The sequence below is a fragment of the Olea europaea genome, chromosome 15 (genome assembly GCF_002742605.1).
Source record: "Olea europaea var. sylvestris chromosome 15, O_europaea_v1, whole genome shotgun sequence".
NCBI classification, from domain to species: Eukaryota; Viridiplantae; Streptophyta; class Magnoliopsida; order Lamiales; family Oleaceae; genus Olea; species Olea europaea.
Window position 1 is genome coordinate 29206810 of NC_036251.1, and position 20875 is coordinate 29227684.

General features: G+C 27.8%; 1 protein-coding gene across 1 annotated transcript; it reads right to left on the minus strand.

Moving 5' to 3' along the window:
* Positions 1-7567: 7567 nt before the first annotated feature.
* LOC111411524 (LAG1 longevity assurance homolog 2-like) lies at positions 7568-10270 on the minus strand. The gene is made up of 6 exons (XM_023042048.1): positions 10004-10270; positions 9269-9454; positions 8988-9182; positions 8292-8351; positions 8049-8136; positions 7568-7645 (listed from the first exon to the last, which is right to left on the minus strand). Exons 1-6 carry the CDS (start codon positions 10204-10206, stop codon positions 7568-7570), a joined length of 810 nt encoding a protein of 269 aa, XP_022897816.1. The 5' UTR covers positions 10207-10270.
* Positions 10271-20875: the final 10605 nt, after the last annotated feature.

The window sequence follows — 20875 nt, forward strand, 5'->3', positions numbered from 1 at the left end:
AAAAAAAAAAACAAACAAACGTAGAAAAAAAAAAAAAGTCGCTACAGTAGGGTGAGAATTTATATGGTGAGAATTCAAATTCCACCAAAACAAGAAAAATTTTAAGTTTCAAGAAATTCAAAAAATGCAATTCCATGGAAAATCTGAGGTATCAAACACCAAAAGTAGGAATTTTCAGTACCAATTCCATCTTTCTTTTTCTGTTTTCATGATATCAAACACTCCCTTAGCCTTTTTTTCGTTTTTATGTGTTAAAAGATTCAGTTCTGCTAAGAGTATATCACCTCATACCTAAGGGTGTCCCTAATGGATGACGAGGCACCTGACGCACACGAAGGCCCACAAGTGAGGCGTCAATGGCAAGGAGCCGAGTATCCATTATGGACACCCTTAGGTACAATATGATGTACCTTTAGCATTTTTGTAAAAGATTAGCCCCCGTTTGATCCTTTTTTTCCTTCTCATTCTTTCTTTTATTTTCGATCACACAATCTTTCATAAAATAATATTACACGGAAATTTTAAAAAAAATTATTTTTTTTTCAACGGCAAATTTAAAAAAAAAAATACTATTACAACAATTAAAATTTGAAAAGAATGAGGGCCAAAAAGGTGCTAAAATTTTCAAACAAAGATATAATCCAATAATATTAAATTTTTTAATCAATTGTTGCCTTTATTTTTTATTATGTAAAATAATGAAAAATTCCCATCTTTAGCTGCTACAAAGTACAAATCAATAATTAACTTAACTTCATATATCGTAAACAAGCCTTTTAAATCCATATTTTCTTTCTTTGGTCTCATTAAAACGTGGAAAGCACAAAACAATCTAATCAGTAATTTCATTTATACTTTTGCTATGTATTGACACTTGGCCGACTCACTGGCCCCATGGCCCACCTCTTCCGACCCACGTGACATATTATTCGAGGCTCCTAGGCCTCATGCCAAACGTGGCTCAACTACTGATGCCGAAACTAATATGTCGAAGTGACCTTGTAGCTGAGGCCCTTCCTTCTGAGACTCAATTTTCTCTCGAAGTCCCAAGGTTCTAAGCAGCACTCCTCCTCAGAGATCCAGTCTTACACAAGGATTTTTCTTGAGTGATTGATGGGACACCCAGTGTCTTGTCTTGTCAACGTAGTGGCAGAGCAGCTAGTTAATTAATGTGTAGCAGACTAGGAAGTCAAATGTGACACCTATAATTAGATATGTAAACTTACTAGATGAGGTCAAATATACTCCCAATCAAGGGTCACGATTTAAGTAGCAATACTATAAATATTCCCCATGTATATCTCATAAGGGTAATGCAAGATTCAACACAATAACAAACACAATATTCTTTACATTTTACTCCCTTGCAATATACATGAATTCGTACTCGCATTCTACAAATATCGATTGGTAATTATTGTACAATCATTATGCAAACATCTCGTTGGATTCCGAACGTTCTCGTCCCGCGCCTTTGAGTCGCTCCCACGCCCCCTTTTGTTATTATTTCTAGACCGTCCATGTGTCTTAACGTGTTGGACCAAGGTTACGTGTTCGCGGGTGGGTCCGATATCTGTTGTCAACATATTCTGAGGTCAACACTTCGTAAATTGCAATCAAACCAGACATTTATTTTGTTTTTTGTATGAATCCAGACGCTGCCATTTTGTTTGATATTGTAGTATTACTCCCAGAAGTTGGTTGTGGAACGTGTCATTTTTTTTCTTAGAGATGGAAATAAAGTGATCCACATGTTAGCCATTTTTGCTATGTTGATTTGATATTTGTTTAGATGAACTTATTGTATACAATCATGTTGAGTGCCAGAATTATTTTGACACCTCAAGTGACCTATATTCACAGTCGTGATGGGTGGAGTGTCATTTTTTACATTTTTTATTCACGTAAGGTCGGCATGGGTCCTATGCCAATGTGAGGATCGATCACCTATGTGGACAAAATTCATTCATATGTCACGCTAGCTTTATTCTAATGTATCCAACTCTTTATTTCGTCAGCTGTTTGATTTAAGGAGGTTTGCCAGTTCTTTTTCTTTAAAAAAATTGCAATCAAATTAGAGCTTTTATTAACTTAAACCAAATAATAAAGCTTATTACAAAATAACATCCTCTTTTGATGTGAAAAAGGGAAATTGCTGCAAATGGTCCCTAATATATAGCCATCGTGCTTTCATTTTATGTGCAAAACATATTTTCGGATGATTTCCACCCAATCTCGTTGTTAAAGTACACCTATTTTAATTTTTTTTTTTTTATAACTAAGTATCCCTATTTTAATAAAAATACATTTATACCCTTCATCAATTTATATATTTCATATACCAAAGAGAAAGACTTGAGAGATAAAAAAAAAAGAAAAAGAAATATAAATGACCGACTTCCATCATTTTTGGTTTTTACAGTAGTAATTAGTAGTGTTGGTATCATTTATCACATCTATTATTGGTATCATTTTAAGTCATTTTCAATTGTGATATTTCGCTCACTTTTATTGTTATCATTTCATTATATTTAGACTTAGAAATAATTAATACAAAATTCCAAAAAATAGAATACAAGATAAAGATGACTATTTTTTCTTGTAGAATATTTATTCTAAATACTTGACATTATCAGACTTTTTGGTTTTTTGTTTCTCACTCTTATCCTCCCAAAGGAGGATCGAAGCAATACCAATGATAGAGTAACGTATCACTTTTACAAGAACTCAAACCTCAATATTGTCTGACTTTTTGACTTTTAGGGATTCTATTTTTTATTTGAATTAAACTTGTGGTACATCCGGGGTACCAAAGCGTGTACCTAATGGACACGCGACGACCCCCGGTTGGAGGAAGCGCATGATTCTACTTTTTATTTGAATTAAACTTGTGGTACATCGCTTCCTCCAACCAGGGGGTCGCCGCGTGTCCATTAGGTACACGCTTCGGGACCCCCTGATGTACCGTTAGCATTACTGTTTTTATTTTATACTTTTAACATTTATGCAAATTGAAATTAAAATTTTACTTCACCATGTTATTTTGGATGCGATCATGTCATTTGTACCAAGTTGTCAAAATTCATTTTTGACTCGTAGACTCATAAATTTTTTTATTTTTTATTTTTAAATCACTTGAGTTTGTAAACAATATAACAAAATAAGACTTGAATTGCAAAGAATGAATGCATTCATCAACTATTCCACAACCCTAGCTTGATTTTTGTTGCCTCCTTATCTTAAATAAGATAACGTGATAATTACTGTTCATTTTTGTCACATAAGTTTTCACATTAAACTGGTTTGACAACAGTAAATTATTCTATTCAATCACACGCCATTTCACCATTTTCACACGTCGAAACATTGTAACGTCACTTCCATTGCAATATTTCTCCATTTTCACACACTACTTCACTTTATGAAAGCTGATACTATATTATATAATAAAGAAACAAAACTAAATATAAAGATTAAGGAAATGCAGGCAAAAATAGAAAAAAATTATTATAAAGTTTTTAAATTAAATTAAAATGATTTAAAATTAAAAATAAATATTATTTAATTCAAATTTAACAAATGTCTTTATATCATAACGAATGTTTAAATATTATTTTACTAAACCAAAGTAAACAAATAAAATAAAAGAAAGGTACAAAAATTAAATAAATAATATATAAATACTATTTAATTAATTATTAAAATTGAAAAAAAAAATTCTATAAAAGAATTAAGAAAAAATTTATATCAAAATATAATATGAACAAAATTATCTCTCGTTGAAAAAAAAATAATAATAATAACTTTCCCCGTGGATGGAGAGATCCCCGTGGATGGAGAGGATAGAATCTCTCCATCCATGAAGAGAGTATTTCCTTTCAAAAGGAGAGTTATCTCCTTTTCAAATGAGTGAAACCTCTCCTTTCATGGAAAGTTTCCTTTTCATGAGATTGAGTCTCACGGAGAGATCCTTTCAAATGGGTGGAAAAAAATTTCTTATTTATTTTTTTTGTAATTTGTTTTGTTGATATTATAGATAATTTTTTTCTATTTAAATTTTTTGTGAATTCTTTTATCTTTATTTATGATTGAACTTAATTTTTTCAATTATTTTTTCTCTCCGTAAAAGGAGAATTTTTTTCTATTTAGTAGTAATATTTTTAAATAATATTTTGTGACACTGTAACTTTTTTTTTTAATTGGTGGAGTAGAAACGACATCGTTTTCTATTTTACCTACAGCTTACATGCTTTGAATCTAACACACAATATTATTTCTCTATTTTCTCAAGCTATCAATTATCGACCATATCCTATAAATTTATTAGTAATGATATTTTTTTACATAAAAGTTATTCTTTGTTTCTAAAACGCAAAAAGTTACTTATAACTAAAAAGATCACTTCAAGTTATTTAAAAGTAAAACGAACTTATAATTGTAAAATCTACTTATAAGTAAAAAATATTAACTTAAAAATTTTTAAGTATCTAAATACTTATGAGTAAAAAAAATATTAACTTGAAATTTTTAAGTATAAATATGTAGATGTATTTAGTTTTTTAAATTAAATATTAAAAAAATTACACTATCTAGAATTTAAAAAGTTACTTATAAGTAAAAAAAATCACTTCAAGTTATCTAAAAATAATAAAAAACTTATAATTGTAAAAGCTACTTATAATTTTAAAGAAGTATTAACTTCAACATTTTTAAGTAAATATTTAGATATATTTAATTTTTTTAAAATTAGATATTAATAAAAAATTACTATAATTAAATTTTAAAAAAACATAAAATAACACTCCGTGTACAGAGTTTTTTTTTTATAGTTTTTTTTTATTAATATTTAATTTTAAAAAATTAAATATATCTAAATATTTACTTAAAAATCCATGCATAGAGTGAATATTCACTTTGTGCATGGTGCCAAAAAAAAAATGCGTTTTGGAAATTTTTTCTTATTTATTAATTTTGTAATTTGTTTTGTTGATATTATAGATAATTTTTTTTCTATTTTAAATTTTTATGAATTCTTTTCTCTTTATTTATGTTTGAATTTAATTTTTCAATTATTTTTTTCCGTGAAAGGAGATATTTTTTCCTATTTCAATTTTTTCAATATTAATTTTTTTATATTTAAAATTTTTTCTATTGGTGGAGGTGGAAATTACTGTTTTTTTTTTTTTTTTTTGCACAAAGTTGGACTGTTCATTTTTGTCACATACGTTTTTACATTTAACTGGTTTGAAATGAGTTTAGTCAAAGTAGTTTGGATTTTTTTTAATTATATTATAAAAAAATATAAAGTAAGTAATCTATCACTCTTTTAAGTCACTCATTCTCCCTCCTTCAATTCAATCAATTTTTGTCCAATAGTTCAAAGATGCATGTTTTGAGTATGTTTAGAGTCTTTTTGGTCTAGTTAGTAGTGTTTACATTTCTATTGTTGTTTGCATTTGTAAAAAAGAGGATTGTTGATTTGTTCAATAGTTTAGACTTCAAAGATGCATGTATTACCCATTTGTAGTTTCTTTAAAAAGAGAAAATGTGCCCAACCTATAAAGGGAAAAGAATTAAAAAGAAAAAGAAATTTATAACGTGAACAAAACAAACTTAGAAAAATATTATGTAATTAAACAAAAAAATTAAACAAAATAAAGTTACAAAAATGAAAAAAAGAATATATTAATATTATTTAATTAAAATTGAAAAAAATAAATTTTATCATAAAGAGAAAAGAATTAAAAAGAAATTTAAATCCAAAATGAAAAAAAAAATTATAATATAAACAAGACAAATTTAAATAAAAAAATAAGGAAAAAATACTTTCCATGGACGGAGAGAATCTCTCCATCCACGGAGAGAGAGTTTCTCTCCGTGAACTCTCCTTTCAATGAATGAAAATTTAATTTTATTTATTTAATTTTAAATTTTTTTATTTATATTATAGATAAACTTTTTAAAAAAAAATTTCTCATTGAACTTAATTTTTTTAATTACTGCTTTTATCTCCTTAAAATGACAATTTTTTTCCATTTAAATTTTTTCCAATATAAATTTGTTCAATGTAAAATTATTTCGATTTTTTTACTGGTGAAAATTACTGATTAATTTATTTTTTAAATTCTTTTGTTCGTATTATAGATAAATTTTTTAGCATTTTTTTTAATTCTTTTCTCTTTATGATTGAACTAATTTTTTCAATTACTGCTTCTCTCCTTCAAAGGAGAAATTTTTTCTATTCAAAATTTTTTCAATATAAATTTGTTTGATTTAAAATTATTTCAATTTTTTCTACTGGTGAAAATTACTACTTTTTTTTGCACAAAGCTGAACTATTCATTTTTGTCATTACTATATTGAATCATTCAATTTCAAAATTAATATCACAAATAACTTACCTCAAATAATTATTTTTATAATTCACTTCTTCTTTAAACGCTAAACTCATATCAACATTAAAAACACTAATATGAAGTTCAAAATAATTCTACTCGTGCATTGTACGGGCGATAGACTAGTATTCATAGAAGGCCAAAGTTGCAAAGATTAATATGTACTTACCTTTGAAATGCAACAATCTGATGTGAGATGAGAGGCAAAAAAGTAGAAGCTGGTCATGATTTTTTAGTGTAGTCTAAATTTTTAGATAAACTACTACCCAAATTAGAGATTTTAGGTTTTTATTTTATGACCAAGCCTATAAATTGTAAAAAATAAAAAATCGATTCCATTCGAGTACCCAAAATTTTGTTTTGGTTCAAGAATCAAGAACTGACTCAAAACTAGTTGGTTCTAAGTTTCGTTTCTTAATGTATTTTTTTCTTTGGAATTAGATCGAAATTGAATCGAACTTTTTATTTTGTAGTCTATGTTCTCAATCTCAGACTCTCAGTTCTCAACTTATTCTTTACAATTCGAGCTTTTTATTTTGTTGCATTATTTACAAACTTAAGTAATTTTTAAAATTTTGTAGATGATGCATGGCAATTGAGCATAATACATTCATAGCTTGGGCTATGGTATACCTTTATTGTTATATTGAGTTCATGGTTCTATTTTGGAATATTTTTTTTTCTTTTTTACTTAAATAGAGCGAGCTCAATACGTAGACTGTAATTTCTTAATATTATATAATTATGTATCTTGTAAGTATTTTTTTTTTTTATGTCAATTCATTTTATAAGTAAAATAATTTAAGTGTTATTCATAATTAATTATAGGCTCTAGCATGCCATAATGGATTGAATAAGATTTATTAAAAAAAATTCTTGTGAAATTATAATTTAATTTTTGGGTTTTAATTTTCTCCGCTTTTCATGGTTTTTAGTCTTCGACATTTTGAATTATGTAGATGAATTTCTTAGTTCCTTTAAAATATCTTAACTAAGTTTTCTCCCTTGTACAAATATTATCGAGTAGTAGCATGTTAGGTAAACGTATCAAAAGTGCCTATATGAAAATGTTTATTAAATGTAAATTAAAAAAATGTTATTGGTAGAATTGAATAGGAACCGACAGTTCGGATTAGAGTTTGATTCCAATAATTACAATGACCCAAATAATTCTATTTACGAAATACTCCGAATATGATGGATGGTTTCGCGTATAGAATTACTCGAATCAACCCATTCGACGCCATGACCTAGTTGCAAAATTGTATATTTGATTAAAAAAATGTTTAAAAAAGGTATAAAAAAATAAAAATAAAAATCTATCAATAAAAAAAATCCCAATGGAACAATCTTAGAACATATAGGGACACACAAGTAATAGGATCGTGGGGTCAACGTCAAGAATGGAAAGTTAGGACCATACATTAAAAGTCTCTTTGGTTTGGATTAAAATCTAATATTAACTTAAATCAAAGTCAAACAATCAATATTAAACACATTATTCATGGACCAACAACTTTTCAACTACACGTTTCAAAAACTTCCATTACAATCTACTAAAAAAATCTAATTTTAATCATCACCAAACATCCTCTTAATATTACAACCTATCTATAAACTAATCCATTCATTAATATGTACATACCCCGATACCCGTGAATTCACAACCTTCCCCATAACAGAACGGGGGAAAGAGCCATCAATTATGCTAGCTATGAAGCATAATAAAGCCAGAAATGTACTTCAGATAATACAAGAAATAAAGAATCAGGAATGCCAAATTAATTGTTCCATCCATTTTCCACAAAACTTCATCAAAAAAATTATGCCAGAAGCACCTATTATTTGTACATCAAAAGTCATAATATTACGACGTGAAATGTTAGATAGTCCTACCTTTTTCTGTTGTAGGAAACAAAACGTGGACAGGGAATATTGTAGAGAATTTCATCTATCCTACATGAGTAAAATTAATCACTAACAGAAGTAAATCTTCAAATCAAGAGCAATTTTTCCAAGCTAACATACTTTAAAGAACTTGAGCATCATTTTCTGACTAGTCGTCATCCTCTGAATCTGTAAAGGGATTCTTAAGTGTTATAAGATTTATGTAGATAAAAGTTTTTAGAAGGGAAAGAATTGGATAAACAGTTAAGATTATCATAGTTCCAAAGGGTTTCTTAAAGTGAAAAAATCAGAAAAAAAATTACTATATATTAGGCTCATGATGAAATATTTCTATACAAGTGTGTGAACGTCATCACCATATGAGAAAATATAAATTCAAGACATACTATTCTGGTGTTAGTCTGTAGCAAGTATCCAAATCAGATGTCCTGATTGGCTTATGTTACATGCTTCACCAAGTGGATCTCCTCAGAAGAAGAAATCAAGGGTTTCAGCTTCTATTTCACCACGAGGGAAACTTGTCTCTAACTCATTTATCATTTATGTGCTTTCTTTGTTATTAAGCGTAAATGGCAGAGATTCCATATTCTTTCGTAGGCAGACAAAAGCAAACTAGCACAAAAAACTATGTATTACGGGGCAATTAGCCAACGAGGAAACAATTAAACATAAATGTGAAATAACACAATAAGATGCCTACCTGATCGTATATCTTCTCCAACTTTTCCTCTGTTCTTCAGTTGTCTTCTGATCATTAAGCATATTAGAATCCACCAATAGACATGAAAAACAAGCAGCATCAATAGCATTGTATTGAAGACATAATATATAGCTATGTGATATGGCTCTGACAGGTTCAAGACTTCGCATGAGTAGTAGCTGAGGAACGGCAACCAAAAAAATCGCAATTAAAGGAGAGGTGCCAAATGCTTTATTTTACAGTAAGAATCAAGTTCAAAACCAACCTTGAGGATCGTATAACCCAAAATGGAAAGAGTACCAGCCTTAGAGTAAACCATGAGATGGCAAACAAACCAAAGCACACGCTAGCTCCAAGCTCATTTTCAGAATATTTAAAAACTTTAGCGGCTTCAAGAAATACATCACTTGCGTCATGCAATGCAAGGATGACTGCACCTATCCGAAAGAACCTATATAAAATGAATATCCAAACACTCTGTTAGTTCTAATATATATCTATAAGTTAAAATTTGAAAAGGAGAATAAATTAATTTTATCTTGTGGAGCATATTCAAATATGCTTTTAGTGCTGATTTATTCAATCAAGGGAATCAATATTTCGGTGGTAAGAGATCGTTTAAACATATCACTGCTCCATTTTGATACGCATAAACCTAACATCACTCTCCATTTGGATACCCATACCATCTAATCTCTTTTGGTATGCATAGAAATAGTCAAAATGAAGTTATTTATCTATAGATTCACTAGTGTGGAAAATGTACACCAAATAATTCTGATTTCCAACTCCATTTATCCAAATAATTTTAATGTTACTTGTTTGCTCAGATTAATCCATGCCAAGATGATAAGATGCAAATATTTGAAACCTGACCGGCGGATTAATATAGAGGACTGATGCAAAGACCCATCCCATTTCATTTCTTTACAACTCTGTAAAATCTTTTAAGAAGTTCAATATTTCAGAACAATAAGAGACAGATGAAGCAAAAAGATACCTTGCCATGTATGAGTAAGCAATCAGAATAACAGTGACAACATGATGTGACATCATAACAGAGAAATCCCTCCGCCTTGTTTCCCAGGTAAGGAGGGCAGCAATGCTATAGATGTAGAAGCCACATTGGCACATATAAATGAGTATCAAAGGAAGCCTGAAATGGACAATGCAACAGCTAAGTTTGGATATAAAGCATACCATCAATACAATAAGGCTATCTATTAAACAGAACCCTAATGAAGTTTGGCAGCATTGTTAATATGACATTGGCAACATGTGTACAAGACTAGTAGTCTATTCCTAACCAAGCAGGTAAGAAATGGTTGGAATACATCGAACAATATTATTATAGTGTTATTGGCTACAAAAAAGACAACACGTTGCATCAACAGCCACTCTGGATTTTCATCGAGCAATTAGAGATTGAAAGTGCATGGGATGTAATGTTTCATCACTAGTGTACAAGAATCATTTTAAATTGGAAGACATGAACCTTAAATGAAGTTTTTTTATTTTTTATTTGTATTATTATTTTTTTAATTTTTGCAGGTAACAACATGCACAGATACAATCACAGAAACAAACAGTTTGCATGTGATAGGCCGTCTACTAGAAGGCACAAATTAAATCACACGACAGCAGAGTTGAGACTTGAGACAATTAAGTCCATGAGACAATATTTCATGTTTTCCCCCTGCATTATTTGTCAAACAACGACAGTGCCTGACCCCAACAGTGTTCTTTCAGTTTATAGTCGAAAAGGAAACAAATCAATACCAAATAGTAACGGAATGAACTGGATATAAAGTTCATTTGTTTGACTTGTGAAAAAGAGAGAATCAGAAACATTCCTGTCCCTCCGAACCATATATTGCAGGAAATTAAAAAATTTACCTGCAAGTAGAGCCATGGGTCATCGAAATCATGGACCTAACCTAGAATATACAGAGCAATATAATGGCATCATCGGAAAGATCATTATGGGAAATCAATATTTACTTTTTGATGGATATCATTTCTAATCAACTCAGCAAAACGTTGTCACACACTTATTTCGGGTAGGCTACATGGATCTATTTTCCGCTCCACTATCAATGGGTTAAATTACAAAGGCTCAATTCTTTTTAGGTCACCTATCAAAACAAATTACATTAGGATAAGACGGTGTATATTCCGTATTTTGCATGAAAGTTTGATATAGAATGTCAAAATATTCTTTCGGTGTTTCCCTATAATCTCATGCTCAACTAGTTATTTCATCTAACGTGGAGCAATAGTCAATAAGCAAAATGAAAGAGCCTATTAGACAATGTTAAAGATCATCAGCGAGGACAGCAATTTCATCAGCTATTGGGACAATGTCAAAGAAATGTATCATCACTTACTTCAAATCTTGATTGGGCCAACCTCTCAAGTACTCCTTCATATCCCTGAACCATGACTCATGGTAATTAACTGATAAAACACAAAACTCAACAGCAGCATAGTATGTGAGCTTCCACATAGACTCTGAAAATTTCACTATTTTTGCCCTTGTAGCCTCATTAATCTTCAGCAGACCATTTCCGCTGCTCAACAACCAGATGGCGAACCTCTGGAATAGATGCAACAATGTGAGGAAGACACATTTTCCCAACGAATAATTACTATTTCTCTGTGGTTGCTTTCCTATCAGCAAAATATAGACCTCATTATTGGTTTCCTAAAGTTTTAGTATAAATATATTTAAACTATGACTGAAGTTGGAGATAGATTCAACAAATTCATATTTAAGCTGGTAGAGCTCCACTCTTGCGTGTCTAATTATGCAGGCTTAATGATAGTAACTTTTACCAAAGCTGGCGTCTCACTTATTTCTTAGTAATGGGAAATTTCTTTTAATCTACAAAAAGTGTGCTTTTGACTGCCACATAAGTATTGTAAACACGACCTAAGGCTTTTTCAAAACCATTTAATAATTTGTTTAAGCTAAACTGGAAATAAGCATAAACTTATCCAAACAGAATCTTGCTAAATCTAAATAGACTGGGAAAAGGAAGATTAGATGTAGCTAGATCTTGTAATCAAAATTCCAAACAGAGCCATCCTAGGCTATTGCCACTTTTAAAAAGTTACAAAATTATTATATTTGAAGATAGCTCTCACAGGCATCCATGATATGTAAATGCAATCCATAATCTTAATGAGTTTTTGGTTTACCTCCTTAACATGGCCAATTCTAATCAAGTCAACAAAGAGTGGTCCAGTCCTGTGCAATTTTAATTCAGAACAAAAAAAAATCTTACTATAAATATGATACTTTTTTGCTTCATTGACAGGTATAATTATGATAACAATGGCACTGAAAAAACTTCTAGGCACTCCCTCCCCAAGAACAAAAAAAAAATGTTAATTTTTATCATACTAATAAGCCAATCAGTTCACTGAAGAATATCAATTGAATTATCAATTCATGTCATACATAAGTCACAATCCTACACCAATTTCAGCAAATCAATCCAAGCAAGATCATGAAAGTAGTAGGTTCAAATTCTAAAGCAGCATGCAGGTTCTAATAAATCATTAATTCCAAACGACCTGGTAGGACATTGCTACTTGCTATTGCTTCTTTTACACTCATTTACCTGAAGTCACAGGCCATTAAAAATGCCATAAACAGCAAGTTAGGACTTTCAGCTTTGACCATCGGTAACTCTTTTTTCATTTATTTCTTCAAAACAAGAAATTAAAGCATCAACTCATAATCAATAAGTTCATTATGTTTATTCCTATATAATAGAAATTAAAACTTTATCCACAATTGCTCAACTTGAACTCTAAAAAAATACAATTAGGCAGCATAAAGTCTTACATTGCATGAGTAAATATACTGAAAAAGAACTAATCAACTAAAGATGAACTTACGCGAAAGATGAATCTATCGAGCAAGAACCTGGCCACGACGAAACCAAAAGCAAAGCAAAACGAAACAAAAAAATGCCAGACATTTGGAACAGCATTTGGCTTCCAGATCGAGTCCATTACACGATTCCAGACTTAGTTACTTTCCATATTCAATCAACACCAATCTCAATTAAAACAAAATATCATAAATTCCAACACTTGAACAACTGAATAGTCAGTGACTGGCCGGAGAATCAGCAGAGAGAGAGAGAGAGAGAGAGAGAGAGAGACAAATCGCAGAAGTGGACTGGCGGGGAAGATGAACCGCTGAAATTTCTCTATTTTCAAAAAGGGAGAATTGCACTTTGGGTCCCCAAACCTTTAAAATTATTGTAGATTATAACCAAACCTTTTATTTTCACAGTCAAGGTCTCAAACCTTTCATCTCTATTTCTATATAAAAGAACCAAAATTGTGAAAAAAAATGAAAAACTAGATAATCTATAATTTCATCTAAAAGATTTCTCTTTTTTATATCACTAGTGTGACCAATGTGTGTTGCGTGTTCGTTAATAAAACGAGTTCACTTATTTTAAAAAGGATCTAAAAGAATATACTGCGTAAAAAACAAAATAATGAAGGCATTGATAAAACGATAGATAAATCATAATAATACTGAAAGGAGACGGGATTACCTTTATTGATGTCTTATTTACTACAAGTTTAGCCTAACATCATAATGTTACAAGAAATCATATTAAAGTAATAAGACATCACCCCAATTTGAAATATACGAAGAAAAAGAGAAGTTGCGAAATCTTAAATCATCAATCTTCATGGATTAATATCCAGTTCATCTTATTCTTTTTGCCCAAAAATTGAGAAATAATATTCAAAAGATTGATTTCTTGTATCTTGCCTTTTGATTCCTTATGAAAGAGTAGTAGATTGCCTTTCTTGATTGCAAAAATTTGTATAATATATGACATGAGATATGTCTTCAATTGTTGAATGAAGTTTTGCATTATTAAAGCCCATAATTAGGCAAAATTTGCGTCCAAAAAGATTTTCATAAAGTAATCAAATCAAATAAGAAAACAACTCTGATTGTCAATTTTATTTCTGTGCTATTTCACCATGTACAGGGGATGCGATAGCATTTATGAAAAATTGGCTTATGTTCTGCCATAAGTACCTCTACTTCGGCTAGGCCTTTCTTCGAGGCTTGGGAAAAGAACGTCACCACTCATGGTCTTCCTACTCTGATCTCGCTTCGGGTTTACTTGGATACTATCTAGGGAAATACATGGAAATGACCCAAATAGAAATGTCATTTTTCCAAAATAACCTTTGGCTAATTTTGATACCCAAAAATACCCCATTTATAATATTACATAATAAGTTAATGAAAAATAGAAATCTTTCATTTTAGTCCTTAAAAATTAAATACTGCTTAAATTTTAATAGATTACCAATTTATTTGATTTATTATATTTTTTTGATTCATTTAATTTTTGTTCGTTCTAAGTAGCACTCCTTTGTTGGTATCAGAGCCACAGAAATCATGGAAATAAAAATAAGAAAAATAGATAATTATTGGTGTTTAGAAGAAGAAAAGGGTAGTTATATATTTTTAAAACATATTCATAATAGATTAAAAATAATGACTTTAATAATAATTAAAGAACTTCCTAAAGAAATAAAGAAACAAATATTAGAAAAATTAATAATAGAAAAAATAAAAGATATTTATACATATGAAAAAATTATTAATATATATGAAGATAAAGAAAATAATTTATATTATAAAGAAAAGTATGAGTACAAGTAATAATACACATTTAAAACTAAATAAACTACTTATAAAAATGAAAAAAAATACAATAAGAAATATCAAATATAATGTTAATAGCAGAAGAAATGAGAATATCAAAAAATAGAAAATTATTAAAATTAAAATACGAAAGACTAAGACTTGAGAGTAAATATTTTATTATAGTAAAAGAAGAATTAGTAGATCCAGAAACAGTTGAGAAAAGATTTAGAAAAATAATAGATAAAAAAGAAGATAAAAGATGCAAATTAACTTATGAGTTAGAAATAAGAAAAAATTAAGATGTCAATAAGTGAATATATGGAAGAATTAAAATCATTAATAAAAATATTAATAAATGATATACAAGATTTAAAAAATGAAGTAAAAGAAACAAGAAATGATATAAATATATTAAAAATTGAAATTAGAGAATTAAAAGAAAATAATAAAAATAAAAATAAGAAAATAGATAAAAAAAAAAAAACTTATAAAAAAAGAGATGATTCGAATAAGAAAGAAACATATAGAAAAAGAAAATATAGTAATAAAAACATGAAGTGTGGATGATGTATTTAGAAAAAATATATTACCAAAAATATTAGAAGAGGAAGAAGAATTTAAAGAAAAATCATTAGGAAAATTAAAAATAGAAGAAAAAGGAGATGAGTGAAGAATTAGATTTACTAGTAGAAAATTCTGACCAATTAAGTTTAACTGATATAAGTGAATACCAAGTTTTAATGAATATTGAAGGATGACCTAATCCAGCAGAAAATTCTAAACAAGAATTATATGATACATATGAAAGTTATGCACCTATATATAATAAATCATATAAATAATTTTATGATAAAGTAAAAGATAGACGACCACCTAGATGAAATAAATATAAAGATATATTTGAATTAAATGATAATTGTGATAAATCAATTAACCATGGAGGAACGAAACTAGATTTAGACTGTAAAATAGATACTAAAAAAGCCTTATTAATTTGGACAGATTCAATGATATTATTCTTTTTATATAACAAAGATGACACATGGAAAAATACTGAACGAAGAATAGATTTCTTAATAGTATCTTTTGAAGGAGATGTTAGAAATTGGTGAGAAGGAATAAGTAATTATACAAAAACATTAATAAAAAGAAATGTACAAATAGAAATAATCAAATCAGATAGACAAGGTATAGAAAAATTAGTAGAATATATTTCAAATGAATTTTAAGGAAAAAAATGGATAAGAAATGTTGAAAGAGAATCGGTAAAAGAAAAAGATGATGCTAGAATAAAATTAATAAATTTAACAATATGTGATATGTGTAAAATTAAAGAATATACTCGTGAATTTAAAAATTATTATTATGTTCAATTTTATAGTAATGAAAATCAAGAAGTATACCAAGACATGTATTATAATAAATTACGAGGTTAATGGAGAATATATTTTAAAATAGAATTTGAAAAATATGTTAGAAATAATACTGGAATACCTAGAACTTTAGGTTCAAGAATAAAATTTTTATTTGAAAGACTTGCATATATGTGCCAATAAAGACAATTAATGAAAAAATCAGAAAAATTAACTAAGATATGTTATGAAAATATGGAAAGCCCTGTGCAATGATGATGTAATCCTAAAAGAAGAATTAATAAAAGAAAAAATAAAAATAAAAAGTTTAAAAAATTTAGGAATTTTAATGAGAATTATATAAAATCTAGAAGAAGATATTACAAAAAAAAAAATAACATATATAATCAACAGAAGAATAAAAAGGAAAATAAAAGTCAATGTAAATGTTGAAATTGTGGAGAAATAGGACATATAAGCCTGATTGCAATAAAAAGAAAGTTAGAATATTACAAAAAGAATACTTAGAAATAAAAGATGAATTAAGTGAAATATTAGATATTGAAGAATATTATAATCAATAAGTATATATAAGTGAAACAGAGAATGAATCAGGATCTGAATAAAGAAATTGAAGAAATAGAAAGTAATAACATAAATATACAAGAATATGAAGGAATATAAGGATATGAATTAAAAGTCACTTTTGCTAATAACAAGTTTAGAAAATTTTAAAAATTATCGTTACACTTAAAAATAGGAAAATGAGAAGTTTTTGATAGAATTTTGAAAAAAGAAAGAATAGCAATAAATGAATATCACAAAATAGAAAAAATCATAGATGTAAGAACAACTTAAAGGCAACATAAATTAAATATTTTAACCAAAAATATAGTTGAAGAACTTTAAACAAAGATCAGTAAAAAAACAAAGTGAAAAAATTCAATATATTTATTTAGCAGGAATACAAATAATGTTTAAATCACTATTTAGAGAAGGGATAAATTCACCCTTAACAATAACTTTACATGATGGAAGGATAATAAATTTAAAAGATAGTCATTTAGGAACGATAGAAGGAAATTTAACATATCAAAAAATTATGTTTACATGTTATCCAAAATATTGTGCATCATCAAAAGATAGAAATTTTAATGAGGTTTTAGGACTACATTTTAAACTTCATAGAGATGATATCATGCAACCAGGTGATCAAATCATGACTATAAAATATAGATCTTCATATACATTTACTAATTCTAATTATGGAAATATTTATTCCAATAAATCATATATTGAAGTTCATAAAGAATGTAAAGATATTAGTAAAATAATAGAACCAAATAAACAAATAAGCTTAATTCTATAAGAATATGAATTTAGCATAACAAAAAATAAATCTGAAATAACAGAATTAAATGAAGGAGAATGTTCTAATAATATCATATTTAAAGATAAAAAATTAATTAAAAAATAAAAAAGTTTTAAAATACCTAATAAAAACCAGTTAGAAGAAATCAACAAAATAAAAGAAGTAAAACTGTATAGGAATTTTGGAAACATGAAAATAGAAAGAAAATATTATAATGGAAGAGAAAATATAAATGGACCAAATATATTAATAGATACAGGAGTTAGTGAATTTCATATAGTTTCAATTAGAAATACAGGTCTAACGACTCATAAAACTGAGTCATATAAGTATGTAAATTTTGATGGACAAGTACATATTACAGATTTAGAAATTAAGGTACCAATAAAAATAGGAGGAATAGATCTTTTAGTACCATGTTACATAGATAAAGTGTGGATATAAATCTCCATATACTTTTAGGGAATGAGTTTTCTAAATGGATTAAAAGATTATAGCATAAAAAGAAAAGGATTATATATTGTTCATAATGGACAAACTGCATTATGTAAAAAGAATTAGATGAATAATCAGATAAGTTTTTCATTAGCTGTGTGTATACAAATTACTATTGTTGAAACAAATATAACAACTTGTGCTTTAATAGATACAGGAAGTGATATAACAATATTTAAAAGTTTTTTAATAAAATCATGGAATAATATTAGTAATATAAAAATAATTGAAGTTACAGGAGAAAGTACTCAAATAATTAATAGTGCTGATAAAGTTAATATAATTTTTGAAAGTAAACAAGTAACAATAAATAAAATTTATTAATATGATAAATTAGAATGTGATATATTATTAGGAAATGACTTCATACAACAATTTCAATATTATAAAAAAATAATTATATGATAATGCTACAAACACCTTCTGGACACTTATTAAAAATTTTCAGAGAATTTAAACCTTACAGAGTTCAGCCAGTCCAGTGTGGTGATAAACGGGAGAAACAACCAATTTTAAATAATGAAATAAAAAAAAGAATATTATATAAAAAAAATTCTAAAAAGGGAATAGAAATGAATATAGAAAAAATCATTCAATAACTAGAAAAAGTCTATGGAGAAAATTCATTATTATTTTGGAAACCACATCACCCAAAAACCAAAATAGAATTAACAGAAAATGTTATAATGAGAGTTAGACTAATAATGTATACTATAGAAGATACACAAGAATTTAAGAATCAGATAAAATAATTGTTAGAACAAAAATTTATTATACCTAATAATGGACCTCATAGTATTCCGACCTTTATGGTTATGAAACATTCTGAACAAGTTAGAGGAAAAGTTAGGATGGTCATAAATTATAAAAAAATTAAATAAATATACTAAATTTGATGGTTACTTTCTACCAAATAAAGAAGTGTTAATAAATCTTGTAAGAGGAAAACAATATTATTCTAAATTTAATTGTAAATCAGGATTTTGGCAAATAAAAATGAAAGAAGATAGTATACAATATACTGCATTTAACACACTTCAAGAAAATTATGAATGGTTAGTTATGTCATTTGGTCTAAAAAATGCACCACAAATATATCAAAGGAAAATAGATAATACATTTAAAAAGTTTAATTAATTTCTAATTATTTATATAGATGATATATTAATATGTTCTAATAGTAAAGAAGAAAATTATTTAATCCAATTTATTAGAGAATGTAAAAAAAGAAGGAATTGTACTATCTAAAAAGAAATCTATAATAAAAAAATAAGAAATAGAGTTTCTTGAATTATCAATAGATAAAAGATGGATAAAATTATAAACTCATATATCCAAAAAGATAGAAAGTTTTTCAGATAAATTAGAATTCAAAGAACAAATACAAAAATTCTTAGGATGTTTAAACTATGCAGAAGGATTTATTGAAAATCTTTTTAAGAAAAGACATAAAATCCAAGTTTTACTTAGAAAAACAAATATTAAGGGATGGAATGAGGAACATACATAAATAGTTAAATCATTAAAAGAAGAATGTAAAAATTTACTAAAATTAAGATTACCAGATGAAAAAGATAATTTGATTGTTAATACTGATGCCTTAAATAAATATTTAGCAGCAATATTAAAAAAGATCTAACTGAAATTTGTAGATACTCAAGTGGAATATTTAACCAAGTAAAAATAAATTATACTACTCATGAGAAAGAATTACTAGCAATTATTAGAAGAATAAAAAAGTTCTCATTATTTTTATTATCCAAGAAATTTATTGTTGAGACTGATAATTCTCAAGTTGCAGGATTAGTCAGGAATAAACTACCATCAGAATCCCAATACAGAAGGCTCCATAGATGACAAGCTTATTTAGCATTTTATAATTTTGATATAGTCCATATTAAAGGAATTATTCATTTTCTTGCAGATTTTCTCAGCAGAAATATAGAATTTGCTGATGGATAAAGCCAAGGTCATGGAGTTATACCAATCTATCCTACATATACAAAAAAGGACAGATTTTTTAAAGAAGAATTCGAAGATATAAACTCTGGAGCAACCTGAATTTTAGAGATGTTCAACTCAAATAGAAAAATACCGTTGAATATCACTACTGAGCATAAAAAATATGCCATAGAATTCAAAAATAAAGTTGATGCTATTACAGCACAACTAAAAGATGTACTGTCTGAGACAGATATACCAAAGAGCACATAAATAAGTTTTTCAAATCAATATCAAACAGGGGCAATTGGAAGCAGCAGTGGACCCAGACATGACAACATACCAATTGATAATAAAGGAGATTACATTTATGTATCATCAACCAAGAAAGTTATGATATATGGAGATAAAAGAGATACCAAAATAATCAGCATCATAGACCAAGAAAATAAAATTCCTTTAGATCCAAAAGAAGAAAAATATGTCGAAATAGTCAAAATTGCTTACGAAATAAAAATGAGTGATTCATATTTCATTTCTCCAGGAAATAATATTTATCCCAGAATAACAACCATGGAAGGAGGAGACTTTTCATTTATAAAAATTATGGCAGATTATGGATTCATGGATCTGATATATTCAGGAAAAGATTTTATTTAAATTCGAAATTTGATGACATATTCATTAAAGAAGTATCCAGATTTGCCAAGGGAAGGAAAATATTCTTGAAATTCTATTCAATCAGTCCAGAGTGTGATGGAGTTGTTTACTATCCAGTTGAACGCATAATCTCAATTGGATATGTTGCAGCCAATTTTCAAATAGATGTTATAAAAAATAATAGAAAAGTTTCAACAGTGACAAAATCATGGATCAGACATAGAAGAGTACTTGAAATTAAAGTCATCTACAATATTGCCAAAATTTTGTTTGATAAAAAATTCTCATACTTGTGCCAATATGAAAATTGGATATTGGTATCCAATGGAGGATATGCAAAATCAGAAATTT